General features: G+C 50.4%; 1 protein-coding gene across 7 annotated transcripts in view; it reads right to left on the bottom strand.

Moving 5' to 3' along the window:
• The window catches only part of MYRF (myelin regulatory factor), a 67,765-nt gene extending 60,834 nt beyond the window's left edge, over window positions 1-6,931 (bottom strand). For 6 of the 7 annotated variants that reach the window (XM_069804243.1, XM_069804247.1, XM_069804246.1 and 3 more), the window contains exon 1: window positions 4,179-4,483. In XM_069804243.1, coding sequence (XP_069660344.1) covers window positions 4,179-4,224 — 46 coding nt within the window. In that variant the 5' untranslated portion in view covers window positions 4,225-4,483. Of the gene's footprint in view, window positions 1-4,178; window positions 4,484-6,852 lie in introns of those variants that run through there. The other variant, XM_069804250.1, reaches the window with a different exon arrangement.
• Window positions 6,932-17,137: the final 10,206 nt, after the last annotated feature.

The raw sequence follows: 17,137 nt of genomic DNA, 5'->3' as shown, positions 1-17,137 counted from the left end.
TCACTTGCTCACTCCCAGCTCGGAGGCTCCTGCAGCATGTGCAATACCAGCAGCCCCCGTGCGTGCACGCACAGACACACGGCCGCTCGACAAACACACGCTTCCGAGTGCTCCAGCCACTTGTGCTCGGTGAAAAATTGTAAAGAGCTGCTTCGTTTCACAGGACTCGCTTGCCCTCACTGAAATCCGGCCCTTTCTGTTTAACCAGCTACTGTCTTTCCCAACTACAGTTCAACCCCCAAATCCTCCAAACTTTTAGCGTTCACTATTCTTTCTCCATTTCTTACCCTATCCCCATTGAGCCATCTGCCAAACCGCTCACTCCCCTGCCCCCCGAGCCCTGCTCTGCACATCTTTCCCGATATACATTCTTTAACAACCTCTTATCTCATAAATTAGCCGAGAGAGAGAGGGATCCCGAATAGCTGAGCTCTGTCGTAACTGTTTCCCTTACGCGAGTGGTAAGCGGGGAGGAAGGTAAGGTTTCTAGCAGGATGCCAGCCAAGGGTCAGACGCTTTCAACTCCCTACTTTTCCTTTGATACAAAATACAAATGCTCTGGGTAAACACTCCTTATACTATGGAAAGACCAAACTGCACTCCTTTACCTCCGCTGCCAGAACCCCCAGCATCCCACGCTCTCTGCCTCCAAGCTTTTCCAGCTGTCTGCCCAAGCTCTCCTCAGCAGGATGGTCCTGGACACCACCAAACACGTTTACCAGCTGTGCTAACACAAACCAGGACAGCGATGATCTTCCTAACGCAGGACAGGCCCACCTGGAGGACACTCAGGCCATACTGCCAGCCAGACTCACACTCACAGCATCTTCATCCCAGGAGGGTGTCAAGTTATGCCCAACCCACCTCTTCTCTCAGACACTGCGTACGCTTTTCCCTAGCCCCCTCCCAAACATCAGAGCAAAGCCCTGGACTTTTCACATCGTTCTTCTGCTTCTCCGTCCTCACGTGCCTCATACCTCACTCTTGAAGAGCAGACAACTACATTCCGGGGAAATAAGGATATCCTGCCCAAATAAATACTGAGCGCCCTCTTTAAGAAAATAAAGGTCCATCTCTTGCAGCTGAGAAAACCAGAGGCAGGCAATTGGACCTGAAATCTTGGGCACGCTTGGTCCCCAAAACCAGCCTTGCTCTGCAGATGGGACCTGTCGCACTGTTGCTGGAGCCAGCCAAATGCCAGAATTTGGAATCAGCACAGACACCGACTCTCTTCCACACCTCAGCCAGCACAGCCCCCACTCCCCAAAAGTCTGCAAAAAGAGACCAGTTAATCCTTGTCTGACACTTTGAAATACCCAGTGCTATACAAGCACTAAAGGATTACTCTTAAATATGGTGGGATTGCTTACAGCAGGCTCAGATCCTGTGCAAATCAGAGTCAAGCAAAGGAAAGGGAATTCCCAAATTATTTCAGGGCTTTTCAGTGTACAGGAAGAAATCTCTTTAGCATAAAATCTCCACTAGGCGAGAAGATGATCTGTGAGAAGAAAAAGTACTTCACTATAAGAGAAAAATATGGTCTGAACACGTGTTCCTCCCAGGAAGGGAATCAGCAGACACCTTTTAAAGAAGTGATGGGGTAGCGAGGAATCAGTTCTACTAATGAATTTATTCCTGTAAATACGTTAATAAACTCTAACAGATCTATTGTTCACCACTATAGTACACATCCAGAAACCATTAATTCTTCAGGACAGCGAGATTCCAGGGCAAATCCGACTCTGCTGCAAAGCTAGCGATTTAAGGCACTGACCTTCACTTCCAAATAACAGAGGATCAGTTTGGCCACATACTCCTTCAGAGCACCACGATTAAAGCGTGCACAAAAGGAAAGAACCTTGTTTCTTCACTCGCTGCATAAACTGAACCGAGCAGCAATCCTTCGTGGTAAAACTTTCTCCTCTTCCCCTCTCACCCTCAAGCACTGTGTTGTAACAGATGTTCTTTAATAACACCACCAAAGGGATCTAGCTGCCCAAATGAAATAAACAGCCATGTTGGGCTCCACAAAAAAATTAAGATCAGAGGAGTTCTGAAAAGGAAGTTATAAAAGTAAGCAGATAGCAGAGGCTAAGAAATATCCTTCAGCCCGTTTCCCTCACTCTTGGTTTTTACAGGGACAAGATGGTTTTAATTCAAAAGAGAGAGAAAGACTGAAAGAAAGAAGAAAAATACAAAAAGAAAAAGGCAAAGGTAAAAAGAGAAAGAAGGAAAATGAGAGAAAGAATGCCAGAATGACTGAAGTTGGCAGGGACCTCTTGAGGTCATCTTGTCCAAGCCCCTGCTCAAGCAGGATCACCCACAGCACCCAGAAAGAACAAAATAGACAGGAAAAGAAAGAAACCTTCCACCCTATAAAAAGATGCTCTAGGGGAAAGAGAGAAATTCCACTTCTACAAATGAAGAGACAGAGAGTTGAAGTCTAATGCCAGTAAATAACGTCGGGGTGCTGAGCAAGGGCTGTGCAGGATGCCGGGGAGGTGCTCAGCGCCCAGAGAACTAGAGGTGGGTGGGCAGGATTTAGGAGATTCATCCAAGTGAAACCCTAAAAACAAAACAAGCCCCCTGAAGGCTGAGGAGAACACAGGCTGGGAGCACACGATAAGAGCCTGCGTGGCGAGGCTTCCCATCCTTGCTAATCCTGTCGCTCCCGGGAATCCAGAATCATGGCTAGAACAAACAGGGGATGCTTTTTCCTTTGAAGAAGAAGAGATGCGTTACTGAGACATCACACGGATGCCAGAAGAGAGGAAAGTGAGAAGTAAGCAGCTTGAGCCTCTGTTCACTCTCAAGACCATCTTCTGTTTGTGGTGCATCTTTGCTTTCCTCCCCAGGTTACGTCCTTCCACCAGCCAAAGAAACAGAAGGGACACAGTCCTCCCACCCCAACCGCCCCAGGCCACGCTGAGTGAGCAGCTCAGCGGAGCAGGCGGCACGCTGCCCGATCCCACCGCAGGCGAAGCACAGCACGAGGACTCCGGAGGGAATCCAAGCTCCGGAGCTGACCCATACACACAACCTGCTCTCCGTGGACCAGGGTCCACCCCAGCAGACCCCAGCTCTGCCACCGGCAACAGGACCTGTTGACACAACGGAGCCTCGCCAGGATGGGCGCGTTGTTCCCCCTCGACCAGTGCATCCGTGGGCCAGGGGCTCACACCAAGGTGTGCAGCCTGTGCAACCGAAACCTCCGCCTGGTAAACGGCCCACCAGAGAACAAGGGCCACGCGGTGCAGGGCGCAGCACCAGAAAGAGAGAAACAAAGACAACGAGCGAAAAAGAGAAGCAACAACGCAGTCAACAAGGAAGAGCGAAGCGTGCCAACAAAGCCACACTGGGAAGAAGAAACACTGAGCTGAGGGAGAAACAACAAAGGGCATCGGGGTCCCGACGCCTCCCCAGCCGCACCGTTCAGCCCTACCAAATCCGCAGCTGCCACGAGCAACCGTGGTTCACCCCTGCTTGACAGAGAGACCAAATTCTCTTTACAACCGCTTTTCCACCCTTGGTTTCAGTAAAAGCTGCCTTTGGTTTGCACTGATGGGAAGGAGACTGATCCACAGATACGTGGTGCCCGAAGGGGTCCGGGCTCTGGCTAGACGGCACTGGCCTACACATGCCGATTAAGAGATGGTGTGGGGTCTGCTGCTGGACACCGCTGCCGTAGGATCAGCTATCTTCTAGACCAAAGAGGAATGACTTCCCCAGCGAAGCTCACAGCGGCAAGCCTGCTTCCAACACGCTGTGCCCAGTAGCCACGGCTCGGGACAAGCAGAGAGGCTGCCGGTCCCGAGGCAAGCAGAGAGGGCGGCCAGGAGTTTGGCCCCGTGGCGACGTCCGCGATCCGTACGCCAGAGCCCGCGCCTGCTCCGAGGACCGGCGAGGGCCGTACCGAAGTCCTCGCCGGGGTGGCGGCAGGTACGACGCAACGTGCTCCCCGGCTGTGCCGGGACCTCCGGCTCAGGACCCCCGACGTGACCGCGGCGCACCGGAGGACGCGTGCCCACCACACCTGGATTCTACGTGGGCGCGGGGGGACCCGGTGCCGCTCCGACGCCGGCCGAAGCGGTCGCCGTACCTTGCCTTTGGCCTCGGTCGGTGGCCACGGGCCACCCCCGTGGTGGGAGAGGACCGGGCCGTAGCGGGACAGCCCTTACCTTCAAAAAACCGCTGCAGAGCCTCCGTCTCGTCCACCACCTCCATAGCTGGGCCATGCACCAGGCGGCCGGGCTAGTCTCCGCGCTTGCAGGGGGGCATCCCCCCGGGCAAGCGCCGGGGGGGGGTAGGGGGGAAATATTTGGGGAACCGCTCCCGCTCCGCAGATAAATCCCCCCGCCGCCGCCCTCAGCGCCCCGCACCGCCGCCCCGGCGGGATCCCGGTGCCGGTGCCGGCGCCGAGCGGGGCCGCCCGCTGCCCATCGGCCTCCGCCGCTCACCGCCGAGCGCTGCCCCCAAACTTGGGCTGCGGCGGAGCGCTCCTCCCTCCCTCCCTCCCCGCTCCTCCTCCTCCTCCTCCTCCTCCTCCTCCTCCTCCTCTTCCTCCCGCCGCCCCTCTGCCGGCCGCACCGGGCAGCGTGCGCCCCCGCCGGCAGGGAGAGCCCGCCCCGGTACCCCCCCACACACACCCACCCGAGACCCGGGGGTTGTCCGCGTCTCCCACCCCACCCCCGATGGCTTTTTCCAACAGCACAACCCCGCGGGGCTGACCCCCCGCTCGCAAAAACCAGCCATAAATCACCAAAAACATTTAAATCCTTCCAGCACGGGAGCTTGGGGGGGGGGGGGAGGGACAGTTGTGTTTTCTTCCCCAGATGTGCCCACAATCAATAATAATGCCTCGGGAAAAAAAAATAAATAACAGTACAGTATCTAAATGAAGTTACAGTTATCTGACCACAGTTAACCAAACGCAGAGCCCCTGCCAGGCAAAGACTGTGGGACCATTCTCTTCGGGGCAGATAAAGCGCACAATGAGGTTTTGTCCAGCCCCACAAACCAATTCAGAAGGGCAGATTCTCTTATATATATAAATATATTTTTCTCGCTCACACAGCTGTGCAGTGACCAATTCTTCTCTGGGGAGGGGAGTGGGGAGGGGAGGGGGGCCGAGGTTTGGGGATAGTAATAGGTCTATTATTTCAGGGATGGAGAGAAAGAGCTCAACAGCCCTTTTTTCTCCTCTCTCTCCCTCTCTCTTTCCATTAAGACAATTGTTATTCTCTGTTACCCCACGCCCCTTGTTCCTGTGCACACACTCACCTCCCCCATCTTCAGGCACAAGCTGCGTGGGAAGGAAGCAAAAATTTATTTTCGCCATAAAGCCCGAGCGCTAGCCCAGGCCTAAATCCAGTCGGTACCAGGTTAGATGTTAGGCCGTGTTAGATTAGACCCCAGAACTAAATGCTCCCACTAAGGATTCAAGCCCGGACCCTCAGTCCTCCGTCCTCGCGGCAGCAGGTTATCTCTGCTCAGCAAGAGCCTCCTGCGTGAAGATGGCAGGAATAGACCTCCCAGCGAGCACACAGCCCTGTACGCCCAAGTCTCACTTGAGAACACAGCAGAAGACGTTCACAGGCACGTATAGGACCCGAGCATCTAGCTCAGTGCTACCGGTGCATGGGAAAGCCTGCCCTGTTGAGTCTCTGCTCGCTCCTGGCCAGGTCTCCCTTGCATGAACCTCCCTTCCGTGCTCCCCAATGGTCCGCTGCAACATCGCCCACCCCTAAATCTTATTCTTGTGCCATCAGGCCTACAGTACATCACCTACACGTCTCTCAGAGACAGCTAATGCATTATAGGAGTGGCAGGAGGGAGCTGGAGCTTCAGCTGCTTAGGCACAATAAAATAACAAGGGAAGGCCAAGGCTATTCTGGGTCACTTCACCGGTGACTGTCAAAGCCAGCAAGAGAACCTGGAAACAGGCCAAGCTGGCAGAAGAACAAGTTCCTGCCTGTTATGGCATTGGACCCTAAAGCTGGGTCCAAAGATGATCAAAAGATTTGAAAGGCAAATGACCCTGAGACCGATCTGCCGCGGGTTTGTAACCCTCTGGATCGACCGCGTCAGTCTTTGCCTGGGATTCCCCACCCCCAAGGTGCAAACTCCTGTGCAGCAACTCATTTAAAATAAAACTGCGACACCCCTCTCCTCTCCTTAGCAGCAATGTGACTGTCCCCGCAGCATGCCCGTCCCATAACGTGGCGCAGACTAGCCAGCCCTCCTGGCCCAAGTGCCACGCACCCCACTAACGAGACATGAAAAGCCCTTTTGAGAGCAACCCACTAACGACGCAAACCATAGCAGAGTGGCTGCCACCCCCAGCAAACCATCCTGCTGATAAATGCTCTAAGTACATACTGTGGGGGAGCAGGATAAGCAAAACACTCGTTTCTATTGTCTGTGGTACGAAGTTATCGTAAGAACAAGCAGGCCAATGGCCCCCAAATAATTTCTGAAATAAGTTGGTGCCTTTGGGCAACAGCATTAAGCTAGCCAGGTATTTGTACCCAGCGCATGGCCACAGCATCCCAGCAGCCAGCAGGTAGGGTCAGCACAGTCTCACCTGTGTAGCACAGTATTGTGTACTACATTGCCACAAGAGTAAGATCCACCAGCGATTAAGAGATCTCACTCCCACTTTGCACTGGGAAGGCAGATGTTAGAGTGGCTGCACTTGTCCCAGTCCAAGCAGGCAGCCTGTGAAACACAAGCTGTGTCTCCTGATCCCAAGCTACTTGGACCTAACTGCCTCCCTAGGGCTGGTTCACCCATCTTTGCTCCTTCCCTGGTGTCTGAATCAAGCAAGGTATTGACGGTCTCTGTCCTTCTCACCTTATTTTTCTTCATGCATATTTGCCTCTCGGTACTGCTCAGTGCTCTGTCTCAAGGAGTGCCGCTGTCTCCCTTCCTGGACCTAATTAAAGGGAAAAGACAGGTCGGACACGCACGCCTGATGGCACTGAGGTACACCCCCAACCTCATCCCTGCCCAAAAGGGGAAAGAGCAGCTGGTCCCTTACTGCAACGAGCTCAGAATCCAGCATTTCTGGTACTGTACTGGTGTACTGGTGTAAATCCCAAGACATACTAGAGAGATTTGAACCCAGAAAAGTCAAAAGGTATTGCTTTGATCTACTATCGCTGCGCAGAAGGCAGCGCCAGGGGATAGAAATCCAGTCCCCGTCGCAGCGTGCCGTTTGTCTGCTGTCTCCCCTCTGCCGCTCTTCCTCCCTGCCAGTCCACGTCCTCCCCGTCCCCCGTGTCTCTCCCCCTCAGATACACACACACTCCCTTCCTCATTTCCCCCGGGTCATGCTCTTTGTAAACACTGCTCTCCCTATCCCGTGTGGTTGGTCGGGAGCGGGAGCCAAGAAGGGGGTGGAGGGATATTACTCATGGAAGGTGTGGCTGTTGCTCCCTCCAGCGCTAAATTTCAAAGTCCAGCTTAAAACAAAAAAATAATTCAGCAGTCCCCCTCACCCCGTCCCTCCCCACACCTCGACCCCCCGTCAGGCTTCTCGGGCACAGCTAGAAGGCTTTTTACTCTCTTTTTATCTTCCCTCCTCAGCACCGAGCAAGGACAGACACCTCAGTCCCTGTGCGGGGGCCGCAGGCATTAGGCTGGTGGGCATGTGCCCTAAGGGCCATGGAACCACTGATCCAGCTAACGTGAGGTTCAGTGGAGCCGGGCACTTGGGTCAAGAGATGTAAGATTGCTCCTGATGCGACTGTGCCATCAGATGCCAAACAAGCTGCTGCTTAGCTGTTGGAGATGCTGGAATACTTGGTGTATCATACTGATGGTTTATGCGTTACACACTCAGAGTGTGCATATATCCATTTGTTTAGTGTATTAAGGCTATTTCAGTTTTGATTCTGATCTAAAGACCACTCAAGTTACTAGAAATGTTGTTGAATTTCACTACAGTAAAAATCAAGGGGCAACTGGGCTGTGTCCCTGTCAAAAGTGGTTGTACACCAGCAGTCTTCCTTAGTCCCTGGATTTTGTCTGGTATCCTTTGGGAAGCAGGCGTACAAAAATCACACCATGTGTGCAGCTGTACCTCCCCAAACTTCAGACTGCGCTGATCAGCCCCATCAGCATTTAAGAGAGGGACACTTGGGCAATATTGTATACGTTTTGCACTGCGTTAAATAGGACGTATTTGTAAATAGAATGTGGACCACGTGAACTGGATTTAGGTGGCCTCCTTAACTATCCAGAGTTTTTTTAATAATGTCAGCCAGGACAGGGTAGTGGCTACATCCTAAAAATACGCATTATCTTAGACAAGACAACCCATCTGACTGATTTTATCTGCTGACGGAGTCTCCATGCATTCATGGTAATAAGTAGAACAACCATAAGGACTTGCAAGCAAGCCCCAGCAGTACTCCTCCGCCAGGATACAGTACATTGGTATGTAATGCATGAAAATGTTTGGGTAGGTTTTGGGGTTTTTCTTCCTTAAAACATGCCTACAGGCAAGCAGAAGCAAATAAGAAACTTGTAAACAAAATAAATGCTCTGAATTTAGTCACATTTTACATGGTTAAAAATGAAGCTAAGACAACAAACATAGCCCCTAGAATTTTTCACAGGTTGCTGTAGTTACTGGGTTTAAAAAGCAGAGAAACCGTAACATGGCCAATCTACTGTCACCCTGGAAGGCTGCAGAGAAGGGCTGTAGAAAGAAGGTACTATTGGGGCAAATAATAGTAATTACTGTCTCCAGCACAGAACTTTGCTCTTCACAGATGCTAGAAGGGTTAAAAGAGTTGCCATTCAGGAGCGCGTTGCAGCAGTTCCCTTCCTCAGCTCCCACTGCCCCCCTCCTCAAGCTGGAAAGTCTCTGCCGTCACCCGGGCTGATGGCCACTCTGGTACGTTGGCACGCTGCAGTAAGGGTCTTTGGACTTTTCCGCAGGGTTAGTGCGAGTGTAACCTGGCAGTCACCCTCACTGACACTGTCCTAGCTACCTGATGCGGGGCAGCGTGTGAGCTTGCGTAGGTGGCAGGGAAAACAACCCATCCATTATAGGAGCTGCCAAGGCTCCTATACATGTTACATGGACTAGCACTAGGGTCACTGGGCGGTTGAGAAAGAGTCTGCTGTGTGAAGACTTTATTTGGGGATGGGTCCATGTAACCTCATCTGTGCACTACAGCGTTTATACCTGTTCAGGGCTCAAGTCAGCTCAGCCTCAGGGACTGCGCAGAACTTTTATTTCCCATGGTTATTTGGCTGCAGAGGAGGACAGAGAAACTTCTCTCCTTGACCCCACCTGACTTCCCTGGGGAAGAGCAGTTGCTCTTATCTGGTGTGACAATGCTTCTTTGAGCCAGCCAGTGAATTCAGCATGATCAGAGAGAGATCAAAAACCTTCAAGTGAAGACTACGGCTTTGATGAGTAACTCCATGGGAATGCAGTCAATGATGGGAGCCAGCAAGCTGGCAACGAAGCTGCCTCTCACACAACGCTGAGCTTGTGCAAATCTATACTCTCCTGTGGTCATCTCTCTACAGGCTTCCACCTCCTGCTCACCACCTCCCAGAACCCCGCTGCCAAACAGGACACCCCTCTTCTATACTAACCAAGGCCACCAGAAAAGCAGATCCCCTTTACTGCCAAGCAGCAGGAGCAACATAGAAGCCACCACTACTCGTGGACAGCTATGGTCGTGATGCAGCTGGGCTGAGGTATGGAGAGGAATCTCTTCCTCAGGAGTGGGGAGGCACATCTAGCAGTGACACTCCTGTCCTCTGCAAGGAGGTAGGTGAGCACTGCTTTTATAGTGAGAGCTGGCAGAGCTCAGGGCTCTGCTTTCCCAAGGTGGCCTTCAAGTCCAGACCTCTTCCAAACCACCTTCAGCATTCACAGCAGCCCCTGCAGTTCTGGCTGACTTCCACCAAATGAAAAAGAGTACATTTACAGACCATAAGGTCTGCTGGTATCTAAAGCCAGATAGCCCAAAACAGAGACTGCATTTGGGAACGGATCCTTTTGTGATTGATTTCTGGAGGGCCTCACAGCAAGTGAGTGTCAGAACCAAGCTCAGGTCTGGGATTCTCTGAGTTTGCTTTACAATGCTTAATCCACTGGACTGTACTGCCAGGCAGAGCTGGGGAGTTTGCAAGTCTTACAAGCTCTCTGACTGGTTCAAGGCACATTGGAAAAATCCTCACACAAGCATGGGAAGAGCTCATCAGATTGTTAAAGAATTTCTAAAGCCCAGAGCTGAATTTCTAGGGCTGCAAGGCAAGTGCCAATGTTTAGGAAAGACCCTGCAGACAAACGCTTCAAACTTGCAAAGCATGCAGGATGCGCTCCATACAGCATGCTGCTCCTCTGAGATGCCATCAGCCACATAAACTGCACTCTAGTCCTCAATCCCTTTTGTAGGGATCCAACACATGCTATTGCTTAATAGCTATCAACAGCTTCAACTTTTGCTTCGACAAAAGAAACCCACAAAAACAATTATAAAGTTTTAACATTGCAGCAATCCAAGTACAATATTTCTTGATTTGTCTGAGCAGGAAGAATGAATTTAGTACTCTGAAGAGACCAGGAATCCCTTCTTCCCAGAGCACCAGGGAAAGCACCTACCACTGTTCTATATAGTGCTCTCCAACTTTATCACTCCTTCTGAAATGCTCGCTCTCTCTTCACACATACATAAGGATGAAGTTTCCAAAGGCACCAATGGGAGCTTGGAATCAACAATCAGTTTTAAGTAGGAACTGAGTGCTGAACTGCCCCTTGGGCCTTTGAAAAATCAAACCTAGAAACAAGAGACAAGCACCAGCAGAATACCAACGTCACACTGCAGTGACAAGCTAAACTAGTTCCTAACTAACGCTGCCCAAGGTTGTGCACCCTGGCAAAGCCCCTCCACCAGGTCTTGTCAGGGTCTGTGCCACACAGAGCCAAGTTCTCTTCCACATCTCATCACAGGATGAACAGGTCACGCCACCAGGACTGCACCACGTATTTACCATGGTCTGGGCCAGCCATGTGTCACAGAGTGAGGACTCGTACCTCAAACTGTGTTTCCTCGCTCTGAAATGAATTTAATGGACCCCGCTTCAGGTCCGATTGAATTTGGTGGAGAATGTATCTCTGTGCCACCCCGTAACATAGGGCAGCCTAGCCTACCACTAAATTTAACCTGTGTGGGGAAAATAAGGATCTCTAACACTTTTAGTCAACATCCAAGACTGAAATCCCTTCAGGTAATGTGTAGTGTAGTGGCATGCGGAGGGGAAGGATGCTAGGATGGAGAAAATATCTTTGGAAATTTCACTGAGACTGGACGCAGCACTTTGAGGCTTGCAGCCGAAGGCTGACACATAGTCTCTTTGATCAGTAAGGCTGAGAAGTGGATTATTTTGTGATCTCAGTGGTAGAAGGCAGGTAAGATAAGGGTCAGATATGGACCTATACTGTGGTATCTGCCAGCAAGATAGCGCAGCTGGCATACAGAAGAGCCATGATCAGGCAGAGGATGCGTGGCCCAGGGAGTGAGCTATCTGGCAAGATGTTATGGAATGGGCTTCGGATGTTGGTTATTCCATCCTGTTCTTACCTTACCTGACAGTCTCAGGCAGGAGGAGCACTGTGGTCTGCATGTCTCAAACGGACAAATGGAGGGATGTTTGAGACATCTCTGCTGAGCTGAGGGATGAGAACCTTAACGCTGCTGTTTCTTGTTACTATGCTCTACCAAACTTGCCTCTGTTGAACTCAGCGCCTTCCTCCTGTTCTCGTAATTGGGCTTTGTTTGAGGACACAGAAAGGCAGAGGGAAACGCAAAGAGACTGGCGAGAGGTAACATTAGCACAGTACAAACAAGAGTGTCGTTTGCTCTGGGGTCATTGGCTGTGTTAGCTTCAACATCACTGATACTGTTATCAGGGATGTGTTAAGGTACATCCTAGATTGCTCTGCCTGCGTCCTGTGAACAGCCTGTCTCGCCGAGACAGCCTGAACGTGGAAGCAAAGCCCCTGTCCGCACAGCCTCAGGAGGGCACCTGCCGCCAGGCAGAGGGGCTTTGTTTTCTCTTCGTTGCAAGATGCCCCTCGCCATATTGCCAGCGCTCCTCAGCTTAGGAGAGCCCTCGCTGCTCACACACCAAGGCAACGGCTGGATGAAGGATTGGTGAATGCAGTCAACTCTCCATACTCTCTGACATGCCCAACTCATTCTCCCTTGAGTGGCGCCGATGTAACTGGATTGAGCGAGTCTAAATACAGGCCGTCCGAAAAGCCAGGGCTTGTACCACAAGTGCAGCCACTTGATTTCTTTCCTTGGTTTTGCACTTACACAAACATTCCCACCTTAAATACCCTTTCTCCTTACCCTCCACCCTCCTTTGGCCTTACACAGCCAGCATCCTTCTCTATGGCTGTCTCTGAGGCAGCCAGCACAGCAATCAGCATGCAATCCTGTGAAATCAAGGTACACTTAATTCTTCCCCCAGCCTCCCCCCACATCTCCCCTCCTCTCTGTGGGTCGCTCCCTCCAAGCTGCCTGAAAGCTTTCATCTTTGTGCTGTAGCATCTCCTTGCCTCAAACACTGCTGCAATTCTTCCACTCCTCAGCAAGCGTGGTTATTCTGGGAGCCCCCTGCCAGCTGTGCAGAATGGAGGCATTTCATAATGGAAGTTGTGCAGCCACCTAAACAAAATGCTCCTTGCTTGGGCTGCCTCCCACTCATGATTCAGGCAATTCCTGCCAGTTTCTAGGCAAACTGGGACTCCAGGGAGCCTTGCTGGGAGCCTCCTCCCCAGTCTGGAGGGTGCAATGGAGCCTCCATTCCCAGTGAAAAGCCAAGCAGAGGTACCCCCCAGTAGTTTTGGGGCAAGGTGTCTCAAACCAACACACAGCTGCAGCAGGAGACCAGTTTGGCTCTGCTGGCAAACAACTGCTGTCACACAGTGCAGAACAAAAACGTCAAAGTGACAGGCACAGAGGCTTTTGTGGACATGATGGACTATCAAAGTTGAGGAAGATGTCCTCAGTGAAGCCCCTCCAGATTAGTACTCCCTCATCAGCAGCACCAATGCTAGAGCATACATTTGTACAAGAACACAAAATCACCTTGAGTCTTCCAGGTGACCCAACACACGCCACCACAAGGGCCAATACAGTCAGATCAGGCAGGCAGAGCTCGGTCAGCCCAAGGAGATCTGTACCTGCTTTGACTGTGAGCATCATGCTTTGACTGCAAGCCTCCTTCGGTATCAGCCCACGGACAGAGTTAAGACAGCAGAGGATGCAAACTCGCCCTTCTCCAACGCCCTGTACGCACCCAAGGTAGCTCCCACACTGCTGGAGGCGGAAGCAGACCGCTGCGGGCTCCTTCTGTTATCTCCTCTTGGCAAGAGAACTGCACTGATAAATCTCTCGCTGGTTATTCATTAACTGCAAGAGGTTCGTTCCCAAGATGGAGAGAACACCACCATTGATTTAAAAAGAAAGAATAAAGGACAGTCGTCAGCAAGGGACACCCGTTCTGGGAGACCTCTCCATCACGGGAGACTGGCACAGTCAGAAGCCCAAGGGCTCAAACCACCACCGCTGGTATTCAGAACAACTAGGGGAGCAGTTGCAGAAAAAAAGATTGGTCCAAAACTTTTGGGCAGGTTGGAAAGGACCCCACAGAGCTTGTACCAGTTCACAGTACATCTGAGACCTTCCAGCAGCGAGACCCACACCCCCAGAGGCCAGCCCCTCACATCTATTATCGGTTTTCCCCAGGGCTGCACTTGCCAGCTGCAGAGCAAGCACTGGCAGCGGGCAGAGAGCAGTATTTCAATCCTGGGGGTGCTCAGCTGGGCACTGGGAACCCCTGCACTGGGGAAGCACCCAAGGCAGGCAGTGCTGCCAGCACGGGCACAGCACCCTCTGCTGCAGCACGGCCAACCAACACGGGGCACCTCGGACCAGGCACACCAACCGCCTGAAGGAGAAAGTCGCATGTCTGCCTCTGCGTCTCTGGACAAGGAAATCGAGGTTTGATCCAGCCCCTCTGCTGACTTTGACAGGAACAAACAAGCCCACAAAAGCTGGGCTCGCCTTTCAAGGAAGCTCTCTAACTGGAGGAACAGCAGCGCAAGTAGAGATTGCTGAAAAGGCAGGGAAATTCAAATGCTGTCAGAAGAGCTCGTATATTCTCATGTGAGTGGTTTCAGAGCAATACATGCAGGCTACGTGGGTCTCTGCTGCGTGAGTTGCATCCTTCTATACACACCAGCTCTGCTGTTGTGGACTGTTATGAGCTCTGACCCACACTCCTCCTCTCCTATACCACCACCTGCCACTCTTCCACTTGTGCAGTTTTCCAAGTTTTTCCTCACACTGAGGCAGACTGACCTGGGTCCTGATCACTCTGTACTAATCTGGCCTCCTCAGACAACTAAGCATCACCCTGTAATTGCAAGTAATACCCCTATTTTCTCTATTGTACTGTTAATTGAAAGCACTAAGTTAACCTGCATCAAAGCACTGAGAGCCAGAGACACCACCCAGCTAAAAATCCTTCCATAAATTGTTTTTATTTCCCTTAAGCTTAACACTGTTCCCTAGAAAAATCAGTTGGTCAAGTAAGGTTTTATATAATGCAACTGACCAGACCATTACCTCTTCTGAAAAGTAAAGACTAATTAAATAACTTTTCATAGCACAATTTTTAAAATCTGTACAATTTTAAAATCTGTACAATCACCTTCAGATCACTGTTTCTTAACTTTTTTCTCTTTTCTAACTGAAGTACAACCTAGCATCCTTGAAAAAACTGATAAACTAGTTTCTACAAAGCTGGTTTCCATTTACAAGTAATTAACGATTAGATCACAGCTTTAGTTACTTCCATATTTCCATTAGTTTTCACTCCTTTTCTTTGCTTGCTTGGGAATGCATCAGTCTAGCTTAAAAATTGTTTGAAAATTTGTTCTCTGGATGCTTTATGGCCAATGGGTTGAAGAACACTTTTCCCAATAAGCTGGAAATTTCTCCTATGGCCACCAACACACCAAACAGCCAGACAGTCTTCTTGGAAGCAACTACATCCCTAGCTACATTCAACAGCTAAGGCTTTTAATAGTAAAACAGGTTTTAAAGCAACATCCACCATGCCTGCTGTGTACACATTCATGTATTTTTCTCCTTTATAACTGTATTAAAACAGTCACTCCTAAGCATAGATTATTTTATGTTTATACAAGGGTAGTATCCAGAGTTTTATGTTTTTCTTTCCCCACAAGAGGAAGTGTTTACAGAAGAGGCAATATCCTTTTATGAGACTGATACAATTACGGGTAGGAAAAAACCCACAAAACAAAACCAAAGCATCAGGCAGGCACTTATACATACCAACACTTTTTATAGGCATTTTTATAGGAACTCAGTAGTTCAGCCACCTTTGAGCTCTTAATTCCCTGATAGTCTCTTCAGGAGCAACCATAAAAACTATTCCATGCAGCCATTAATAGGATTACTTTCTTCCAGGCATTCCTTTTCCTGCCTGTTTTTCTCATGACTGGCCAGAAGGCTCCTGTTCCTCTCCTGAAGCTGTTCCACTGGCTCCCCTTACTCTCCTTCTCTCTGACCCTGTTAAACCACAAGTCCTGCTTTCCCCTTTCCAGAATATGAATTACTATGGCATTATTCACCAGTAGTGTAAACAGCACCAGGCATTGAGATCCTGCTTTATAAACCTACACAAAAACATGTCCCTTGCTCTGCAGGGCACTTAGTGCCAGGCTTCTGTGAAACTCTTGCTCACCAGTTTGAACTCACCTTCTTTGCAGAAGGATCCCAGCACACTGCTATTTTTCCACAGGGCAGATGTCTACACTATTCTTGCTCCTCTTCTCTCCCTGCCCCTTTCTCTTACCCTTCCAAAGAGTCCCTAGTTATCAACTGCCTTTGTTTGCACTAATGTCATTCTTCTTGTATGGCATGTTGAATTCAAGTACTTGTAACTCAATACATCAAGTTTCTTCCTTAACTTTCTTCTCCACTGAAGAAGAGAGATTGCTAGAGCTGAGTCTCCTGCAGTTTCCACCCTTGGCTGCATGGGGCCAAGCTGGAGCTAGCAAGTGCTGCACAGAAAAGTAGGGCATAGAAGTGTCAACCTGGTCTCAAGGGACTGAGATATTCCCCAAAGTGTTTTTCCCACTCCATCAAAGGCTGAGATCCAGAACAGGAAGCGCTAGTGAGGTGACGATCAGCCCCACTAGCAGCTAAACTGTTCCCCAGAGCCTTCCAGAGAGCTGTAGCAATGCACCAACACCATATTCCTTGTCCCTCTGCAGTAAGAGAGCACAGTGCAGTTTCTTCCAACTCTCAAACTCACACGCAATCCTTTAAGGCATAACATCAGGCAAATCACAACTATCATTCTCCAGGTCAGACTTGGGAACAGTCACATACACCAGTCATGCTTCTACATCCATTTTATACACAGTGCCATATAATATACAGAAACTTTTATATACATATATCTTTATATAATATGCTATATTAATCTGTATCTTTCTTTACAGCAATATTAGTTTGGATCTTTCATACATAGGTACAAAAAGTCACATGAGAATGGCACATGAGGAGTGCTTTAGTTTCCTTGTAGTCTTCATGCTGGGGCAGCTCGGAGCAGGGATTCAGAGGGCAGCATTCCCAGGATAGGCAGTGACCTCTTGGTTGAGCATGGGGACACAGGATCCTGTGCTGTCTCCCCGCTGATTGCATATGCAAGTGCTCTAAGCCCTGCAAGAGGCAGTCAGAGCAGCTCGGAGCTCGCTAGAAGGACTGTTTCTCCCATAAACGCAAAAGGCTTCAGCTATAAAGAGGCAATTGGGGTCAAAGAGTTAATTCATAGCTACCCTACTCTGAGGTGCCCCAGCACATAATGTGAGATAGGTGACAGAAACAGGCAGAAGGGCTTTTCCATAGAGACATTGGTGTCCGCTGACAGAGAGAGAAGTGGGAGGCAAGGGAGTTATTGTATGCCATTGCTGCGTGGGCCCCCCCCAGCAGACAGCTCCAGTCCTACAGAGGCCATCCAGCTGGGCTCCACCCACCACAGCTGGCACTAAAAAGCACAAAAAGAT

This window comes from Haliaeetus albicilla, chromosome 16 (genome assembly GCF_947461875.1).
Source record: "Haliaeetus albicilla chromosome 16, bHalAlb1.1, whole genome shotgun sequence".
Classification (NCBI taxonomy): Eukaryota; Metazoa; Chordata; class Aves; order Accipitriformes; family Accipitridae; genus Haliaeetus; species Haliaeetus albicilla.
Note: the sequence above shows the minus strand (reverse complement) of the source record. Positions and strands in the feature narration are given on the sequence as shown.